General features: G+C 38.0%; 1 protein-coding gene across 1 annotated transcript in view; it reads right to left on the minus strand.

The window, feature by feature from the left end:
• Nucleotides 1-88: 88 nt before the first annotated feature.
• The window catches only part of LOC311085164 (uncharacterized protein), a gene marked incomplete at both ends in the record, with an annotated part of 11,456 nt that continues 1,519 nt past the window's right edge, over nucleotides 89-10,025 (minus strand). The window contains 3 exons of the mRNA XM_084117601.1: nucleotides 89-222; nucleotides 1,013-1,321; nucleotides 1,432-1,767. Of these exons, the coding sequence (XP_083973727.1) occupies nucleotides 89-222; nucleotides 1,013-1,321; nucleotides 1,432-1,767 (779 nt within the window). The remainder of the gene's footprint in view (nucleotides 223-1,012; nucleotides 1,322-1,431; nucleotides 1,768-10,025) is intronic.

The following is a 10,025-nucleotide window of genomic DNA, read 5'->3' on the forward strand; positions in this document are numbered from 1 at the left end:
GCCTCATCTGTCCGAACTGCTTAAAAAATAATTTCTTTATTGTTCAAAGCAGTAAAACCTCAATTTAAAAGTTCTTGAATGTTGTTTTTCATATTAGATACTTGCCTTCGTGTCCAGCTTGTATGGCCTTGTTGTAACAGCATTTCAGACCTACAGCCACAGCTCCAGCCAGAATCACAGCTACAAACACTGATATTATGATGATGTATGAATGATGTGTTTCTGTAAAAGACAGAAAACACTCATGGTTGTAATTGACTGTAGAAGAATTCAGAGAGATATATGAATTTCCAAAGCAACCATATGTGTTATCTGAGAGGTGAGACTACTCATTTACCTTATTCTTTATATGAGTGGTTCTCAAAGTTTGGGGTGCCCCCTCCATTAGCAGATGGCATGGTTATAAAAAGTTGCCATTAGATGAAGTTAAGTTGGTCAACTTGGTTCTATGGTAATGGTCATGACCTCTGGTTAGATATTATCTTACCTTAATTAAGTGTGTTCAGATCTATGTGGACTAAATAATATATTCTAGAATGAGTAAGTAGAGTATGGCCATCTAGAATATTACTCAACTCCCTCAGTCTTATGACCAAGACTGACAAGTTTGTGTTTATGAGATCGTATACCCGGCCGGTGCGAGACTCAAAGTGTTATAGGAATTCGGATGAACGGGTGTAATTTCAATCTAGAGTTAAATAGAATAATCAAATGCGTCGCTAAACTACCACAAATGACCAATAATCAGTTGGCATTCTAACCTAAATTCGAGGTCTCGATAAAATGGAGTCAGATAAAAGTTTAATCGGAATTAAATTAAAGACAGAACACGCAGGAAACCGTCACCGCTTATCAGAAACTGTCGTTGGACCGATTGGGCAGGCCTTACACATCGTGATCCAAAGTAGACTATAGAAACCATTGGCTCCAATGGCCTCTACAATCTAATTAGGCTTATGATTCTTTTGGGAAATGCAGTCCATATCAGTGCATAAACTCTAATATCACATACCTTTACATGTGTGACAGAGTTGACTGATGTTGTCCAGATGTGTTGTCTGGTTTCTGATGGGATTGTTGATCACACAGCTGTAAGTGTTGTTATCCTGATATTCCACCTCCAGAGGTAGAGAGAGACTGATGCTGAGATCAGACACACTGATGCTGGACAATACACTGATTCCTTTGTACCAGGAGAGAGTCACATCTCTCACATTCAACACTGAACACACCAGTGAACATCTGGACTCTGATGATGATGATGATGATGATGGAGGACATTCAGAAGAATCACTATTGATGATAGGAATCGGTAGATGAGCTAAGAAAAGAGACCCAAAAAAGAGAGAAAATGCTAAATTCTCAGTCTGTGAAGATTTTCAATCACAGACTGATGAGATTACAATGGCATGATTTACTCATTTAACTCACCATGAACACTAACAGTGAAACTCCTGTATGTGACCCCTCCTCTGACTCTGACCTGTACTTTATAAAGTCCAGAGTGTTCACTTTTGATGTTTCTGATGGTCAGAGATCCAGTTTGACCGTCCATCTGGAGTCTGTCTCTGAATCTCTCATCATTGTCAAATATAGAGATGATGAGTTTGTGGATTTCAGCAATACAAGTGTCTGAATTGTTAACGTTAAACATCCACACTATCAGATCATCTCTCTGTAGTTCAGTAACATCAGTGTTTAGAGTGACAGAATCTCCCTCCATCACGGACACTGACTTCACTTCATCAGTCACAGCATCAAATACACCTTAAGACAGAGAAACAGTCATTCATAATTGCAATACAAATTTAGTGTGCGCATTGAATATGTGATGGGCTATATGTGCTACAGTCTACCATCTATGTCGACTTCAAAACTATTAAATGTTTCAATAAAAACGTGTATGATACCCAGTGTCAGTGGTGGAGCTTTTAGAGCTCCTTGACTAAAACGTCGACAGTTAATAACTATAGGACTCACAATGTTGTATTCTAATATTGTATCCATTATGATTTTATATTTTTATATCATTTCAGGAGCTCAATAATAATAGCAATCATAAAAAAAGCCCTGTTTATTATAACCGCATAACTGCATTATGCACATGACTATCCAGTCTCTCATAATTATAGCCAACTAAAAAATAATCCAGTTATAAAATAAAAATACATTATCCATGGAAAGTAAATCTTCACAATAGGCTACATCAAAACCGTATAAAAATCTTCGACTGCATTGACCCTGAATGCTTTGTAATTTGTATAAAATCGTCTATCAGGTGCATAAATGTGTACTAAATTTAAATTTGGTGGCATCATGTGAAAAACGAGGGCGGCAATGTAAATCTAAATACCGTTACTAGCCTACTGCAGCATATCTTTAAGATGAAAGCGTGAAAAGGAAAAAAAGGTAGGCTAGTTGTAGGCTATATGAAAATAAACAGGGGCGAAACTACCCAGTGTCAGAGGGGTATACAGCAACAATTTTGGCACATGCATATTTCACAGATAAGAGCAAAATTGTATTTTGATTCAATGGTTATTTAAAGTTTTTTCAGCCACCCTTTAGAGCACTTTAGAGCGATAATGTCTGTTAACATGAATATTTGCAAGCCTCCATAAACACAGAGGTCCCCAGAGCCCCCCCCCCCCCATAAACACAGAGGTCCCCAGAGCCCCCCCCCCCCCCACCCACCCCATAATGATAAAAACAAACTACTCACCATTTGTTACGAGTATTAAACACAAAATGAATGAAAAAGTGTTGTGATCCATGTTCTTTTAAAATTTACATGGGGTGGTTTCTTCTTTAGGGCGATAGGGCGACCACCAAAGTGTGAAAGGGGCTTTTCCAATTACATTCGCTCAAGGGTGTAACTTTTGGTTTGAGAAGTGTGTGTGTGTGTGTGTGTGTTGGGGGGGGGGGGGGGGGGGGGGGGGGGCATCCCATTTCCTGCATTTACATAGTTTAGGGACTATGGTGATACAAATTAATTAATAATAATAATTTTGAAAATAATTAAATTGATTTTAATGATTAATTCTGCCAAAAAGAATAGTAGGCTACTAAACTATGTATGTACAACAAAAAGATGTCTTACTTTTTTATTGTTTAACAGGGGCCAATTGCCAAGACTTGAGAGAATCATTTTATAAAGTCAAAAATGTTCACTATTAATGTTTTGTGTGTAAATAAAATTTAAATAAAGTGAGACTCAATTTCCTCTGTAATGCAAAAACAACATAAAGACAATATATTTTAAATAATTGTTTAATAGCATCTTTTTATGAATGAAGGCCTGTTTCACTGATATTAATATAGCTACCGATGTCTCAATGAAAAATATTTTTCCCCAAAATTTTAAACATTTATTAAACATTTTAACAACTTTTAATTTAAGTGAACTTTAAACAATCCTCAATTAAACCCATAATAAATGTCAAATCAAATAGTCCGCACTGCATAAATTATAAATTACATATAGATTAATCCTTATTAAAGCTACAAATGTTCTTTAGTCAAGATCAGTGAGTAATTTGCTCTGTTCCTGTTGTTCTTTGGTTAACTTTACTGACAGAGAGAATAGGGCTTGGGTGCCGTGTTGCATTCTGGGACGTGGCGGCCATGTTGATGGCATGTTGATGGAATGTAAACATACAGCAAGTCGAACGAGGAGAAGCAGCAGAATTGGGAGAAAGAAAAGAAAGAAAAAAGATATTAAAATCCCGAAAATGATGTGGAATTTACCGGGATACGTTAAATAAGGAAGCCAGGGACCGGTATGTGGACAAAATCGGCACTATTAACAGTTTGGATCCATATGAAATTCCCAACAAAGAGTGGAGCACCGACGACGACTTGCTGCCGCAGTTTTGCATAACAGACATCTTCGGCTACCTTGTTTGTGGTGTGAGCGCCTACACATCAGAACAGTTCCGAAGCTACAAGTCATTGGAGTCTCATGTGCAGTTCACAAATGGAATTTAATACTCTCATAACATTAACGTTAGCCCTTCCATCGGACCTGTCAGTCTCTGTACTGTTGTCCTGTTGCTACCCCCTTGCCCTTCCAGCGAAACAGATGTTTTCAAAGCATTGATTTGCTTACTTGAAAGCAACCTTAGCGTGATGTTGGCCTTTTTAAGATAACAGCGTGGTTGTTGTGAGAGCACAATCTGTAAGTTAAACAAAGTCACGTTAGACCTAGCTTCACAACTCGCTTAGTTAATGCAACAATAGAAAGCAACAGAAAAATGAATGTTGAAATTTTCATTTTCGGGATATTTTACAGGAAAATACTAAAACGGGAAGACAGCGGGAAAAGAGCTCAAATACGTGACGTGAGAAACCCGGAAAAAACGGGAGGGTTGACAGCTACTAACTACACTTTTTTTGCAGATTTTTTCCACATACCGGTCCCTGGCTTCCCTATTTAACGTATCCCGGTAAATTCCACATCCTTTTCGGGATTTTAACATCTTTTTTCTTTCTCCCAACTCTGCTTCTCCTCGTTCGACTTGCTGTATGTTTACATTCGCGAGGCCATCAACATGGCCGCCACGCCAAGTAATGATGTCACGACGCCCAAGCCCTATTAGAGGCTGCTGTCACTTTAAGATCTGCCGCTGACAGGATCTCAGCGTCTCATTCTCTCAATACTCTTTAGTTCCATTTAAGATTTTATTAAACTCATTTAAGACTGTTCTTGTGAGGATACTCGACAAAACGGGCATTTTGGCTTAAATGTGAGTGTTATTGTTCATTCAAGCGCGAAAGAGAACTGGATTCTGGTGCGCTGTCTGTGCGTCGTGTGCGTCAGGAGTGCTACCTGCTCATTAGAACTTTCAGTGGACGCGTCGCGACGTTCCTGGACGCGGTAGCGCGCATCGGCAACATAGACAGTAAAATAAATGGACACAGCGACCACATAGACTTCAACGGAGAAAAGTGAAGCAAATTAGAAGCACTCACTTCCTGATGGCCAACAGTACTGCGCAGACTCAAACTGAGCTTGATGACGTAGATGTGACGTGAGCAGCCTGTCTGACAGTTGTAAGTCTAGTAGCTGTGCCAAGAGAAATCTGAATCATTCCCTTCCGAATCTTGCAGAGACGGAGAGCGTGAGTAGGAGCTGTCCATGAGCTAGCAGCAGGAGTAACTTTATGACTCTCTATGGGCTTCTCCCTTGACTTTATCGGACTTTATGCCTCCACATCCCCCCGATTGACTGCGAGCTTCTCCTCCTGTCTATAAGGTAATTTCCAGAGAGTCGCGTGGTTATGACGCAATCGTTAGTGTAACCCTTTTTACGATATAATAACAGAGTAACAGGCAATTAGTTATCTTTAACAGTATTTGGACCAGTAACAGAAGATGCTAAGTCTTTAAGAGCCAGTGGTTTGACATCAATAAAGACAGAAAACAGTAATTTGCATTGTTGTGATCACTCTTTGTTTAACAACAGGAACAATAACAAACAGTGTAACAATTTAGTTCAGAGAATGTATATAAAGAAATAAGAAAATAATAAAGCCGGCATAAGTTTCCCTTAAAACAAAAGAAATAAAACCCAGTTCCAAAAATAGTCTTATTGCTCGTTGGGGCCCTTTTTTTGGTTGAATCAGTGTCGTGACAGTATCAGTATGCCAGTGCTCGTGGATCCTACCACACAATCCATGAAGGAGGGAAAGTGAGACTGCGCATAGACTTATGCTCGTGGGTCCGTGGCTCGCCACCCAACGTACGCTGGGAATCTTTCGGGGTTTCAGGGTGTGAACATCCAATCCCAATCCAACCGGGAGGCTTCAGCTCCAGGTCGGGCGTGACTTCCGATCCATGTGCATCACTGGAATGAATCTGGCAAAAAAAACGTTGAGTCAATGAGTGGGTCTCTCTAAATTGGCTGTCTGATCAGCGGCAGCCGTCTGCCGATCGCGCTCTCCTATGGATGGTAATTGATTCGGGATTCAGCTAGGCAACGAAACAGCCATGCAGTCTTTCAGTCAGGAAGTAGCTAACAGGAAGTGAAAGCGGAGCTCGATTGCCTGAAGCTTTGGAGCTCAGTGATTGGTCAGCTCCTCACAAAAAGGAGCATGGGAATTGTAGTGTGAACAGCTTTTCAAGGGGGAAATCGCTCTTTTTCTATCTTTTTATGCATTTGATCACTTATTGTAGATGGCGTTTTTTTTAAACCCACCTTTTTAACAAACACTTATTTATTCATTGTCATCACTTAACTGTTTTTTTCCTTTTAATACATAGAAAATGTACTTTGATTAATTAACTTAAAACATTTATCTCAAGATTTGATTAACTTTAAGAAAGGGATTATTATGCCAAGACTTCATTTTAAGACCTGGTTACATTAGCCTATTTTTACAAAAACTGCTTCTACGGGGCCATAACGTAAGATACAAGGTAATGGAGCCTTTTATACATTTGTCGTGTTTCTTTAGAAATAAACAGTGGGCAAATAGAGTCTTTAAACGCCTCAGATGTAAAGTTATTCGCTGTCAAAGTGACGCCAAAATGAACGGGAGTCAATAGAGAGCCTAAGTCCCTCCCCTTCCGGTCGACCACCATGGGACCTTATTTCGGAAAAATATTGAATGGTAGTCAATGGCGAGAGAGAACAAATATTTTGATCTCGTTTGAATTGTGCCCTGAATTATGATGTTTGTCAATTTAAAAGATACATTTTAAAGTCAAGAAAGTCGCAGTTTTATGTAAAACTGTTGAGGTATAAGACTATGAAAATACGTAATTACAAAGACTACAAACCCACATGTGATGTCATACCTTTTCTCTCAATGAATGAAGCTATTTTTCTACTGTCTTATAATCGTAACTTACGCCATCATGCCTGAGTGTTTTGTACCAGACTGCACACACATACGAGCAACGGATCTTGCTCGTTGTTTCGCTTCCCAGGAGATGCAGTTCATTGAGCGATTTTCACATAAAACGTTAAATTGATATGCCTGGTTCAGATTACACGATTTTAGACCGATTTTGGCACGATCCGTTTGACGTAGGGTGTCGTGGGGATTCGCAAACGACAACGGGCGTCGGGACCTATTTTTTACAGTCTATGGTCGGGACGCAAGATTCGATCGTTTCATCTCGTATAGGCTAGTGTGTCATAGTGGGCGACAACCTACGTCGCGTCTGCGATGCTTCACGACATCATGACAAAAAGACTATCATGTTTAATTTTTTAATGGTCCTCCACGACGACGGCGCGCGAGTGAGTGAGTGAGCATGTGTGAGTGAGCGAGTGTGTGTGACTGTGTGTGTGCGCGAGAGTGAGTGTGTGAGTGAGAGAGCATGTGTGTGTGTGTGTGTTTGTGTGTGTGAGAGAGAGAGAGAGAGAGAGTGCGTGTATGTGAGTGAGTGTGTATGTGCGAGTGTGTGTGAGCGTGTGTGTGTGTGAGTGCGTGTGTGAGTGCGTGTAGGCTATGTGAGTGAGCGTGTGTATACCATAGACTGTAAAATATACAAGTGAATGAGTGTGTGAGACGGCTCGCGATGACTGGTCGGAAAACAACGTGTAGTAGGCTATGACATGTTTCTTATCCACGACATGACAAGATTTTTAGGAGTCAAAATCGTGAAATCTTACACAGTGACTATCATAACAGACAAAAAAATCGTGTAATCTGAACCAGGCATTACTCTTCTGTTTTATGACAAACTGCGACTTTCTTGACTTTCATAATTATCTTTAAAAAATTGACAAACATCATATGTGTAATTCAGGGCACAGTTCTGATGGAATAAAAAGATAAGTTGTCTCTCGCCATTGACTACCATACATATTTTTTCCGAAATAAGGTCCCATGAGCCGTAAGCGGAGGGGAGGGACTTAGGCTCTCTATGGGATGCTAATAGCAGGTGATGGCTTGTTAGCCAATGGCGGCCCCCCTGGTACGCTTTCCGGGTGCTGGATTACCATAGATATATACACAGCAGTTTTGTTTTTATTTATTTTCATTTTTAATTTAATGAATTTAGCGTCTTCTTTAAAAAGCATTATTTTGTTTTTAGATTGCAATGTTACAATGTTAGATGTGATTTGACCCCTTTTTTGCACATATTAGATACTGCAAGGTTACATTCACTATGTTGGTTTTCATAGCCTTCAATACGAACATTGTTATAGGACAATATTGATCAGGATATGAAATAACATTTTAAAAAAATACAAATAAATAAATACAGATCTTTTTTTAATCAAAAAAAAAAAAAAAAAAATTGGGCCCTTTAGCCCAATTACAGAAGGCCCAAAGTGGACTTTATTGTTAATCTTTGTTTGATTATGGGGATTCGAAATACCATAAACAAAAATGGGCTAAAGGGAAACACAACTTTTTGTTATTTCAGATAGATATGACAAATTATATTGAGTTGGTTACATGGATTCAATAAATAATAAGACAAATGCACTAGGTCTCTGTGAACCTTTTATTATATGATGATCTCATACCTGTTCCTTTTTCTGTTTATATCATTTTCTTTCTTTTTTTTTCTCTTTCTTTTACTTGTAGGCTATTATTATTTTTTATATATATATTTTTGTTGTTTACTATATTTGTTATTTTTTATATGTGTTAGACTATTGTCATGTTTATTATTTGTAATTTGATTGCCATTTAATAAAAAAGTAAAAAACAAAATCCTTTACTGTTAGTCTACAGTTTCCACACCTGTAATTCCTGTCTGCTTTTAGTGTGTGTGTGTGTGTGTGTGTGTGCAGTGGTGTAGTCTAGTTTTTTGTAGTGAGTATACTGTAATATAACCCCCCCCCCACCCCCGCCTCATACTCACCCATCCCAGAGCGTCACCCCATAAGCACCACCACACTCACTAATGCATACAGTATGCATTGACATGAAATTGAGAGCATTATGAAATATTAGGTGTTATCAACATGTCAATTTATTATAAGCAACACAAGACTTTAACAGCCAATGACATTTACAGCTGGGGAGACTGGACTGATTTTCTACTGTTTAGTGTTAATCACCATCTAATTTAGCCAGTTAAGAGCTACATTTAGCCTTAGATGTTATATGAATATGGTCCCTGAAGCACAGGTTTTATCAGCTGACAATTTTCCAAAAAAAAAAATAATAATAATAATGAAACATTATAGGCACAAATACAAATTTACTTTTAGAAATGGTGTTTAAAAAAATAAAAAATAAATAAAAAAAAAGGTGTTATTGTTTTGGCAAGTTTACTGTTTAAATTATAACATGTATGAAAACTTGTGTGATATTCCCTTAAAATAACATTTTAATAGATTTTATTATTATTATTATTATTATTATTATTATTTTAAAATTCATTTTACCGTGCAATTTCTTTCTAATTTCTTTGAGTTAGACCAAACTTTTATTTTGGTGGGTTGTAGACATTTGAGTTTCTGTGTGTTTTAATAAACTATTATTATTATTATTATTATTAGGCCTACTTGAAGTATACTCTACTGTGCAATAGTAATATATTTCTGTTATAATTTCTTCAAGTTATACCGAACTTTTATTTTGACAGGTTGTTTTGAAGACACATTACAGTTTCTATGTGTAGGCTATATGAAACGAATGAATGACGATAGTTTTGTCAAATGGTGAAATTCTCGTGCAGTGACTCTCATAGCAGCTCTGCGATGAAAGTGCACATGTCTATCCTATCCTACATCATGTCTCAATACAGTGAAACGCTGAAAACACCACGAGCGTGTGTAATGGTGTAATGAGTACCCCCCCCCCCCCCATTATTCATCTAAAATACGATTTTATTTAATGTCAGTGTATTTAAACAAGTCATCTTTATTCCACAGTTGTTGTTTAATTTTGCTGTATTTTCTTGATGTCTTGTTATTCATTTATATTTAATGTTTCTGTTCTTTTCATGCTCTATCTGCACAGGATGTATGTATATTGTTTTGTCTGTGATTTTTAAGCTAAAAGCTTGGCAGACGAGATTTGGAGAAGGCAGATCTGAAAAGGTCGCGAGAATGG

The sequence above is a fragment of the Abramis brama genome (assembly GCF_963993115.1).
Source record: "Abramis brama genome assembly, chromosome: 6".
NCBI classification, from domain to species: domain Eukaryota; kingdom Metazoa; phylum Chordata; class Actinopteri; order Cypriniformes; family Leuciscidae; genus Abramis; species Abramis brama.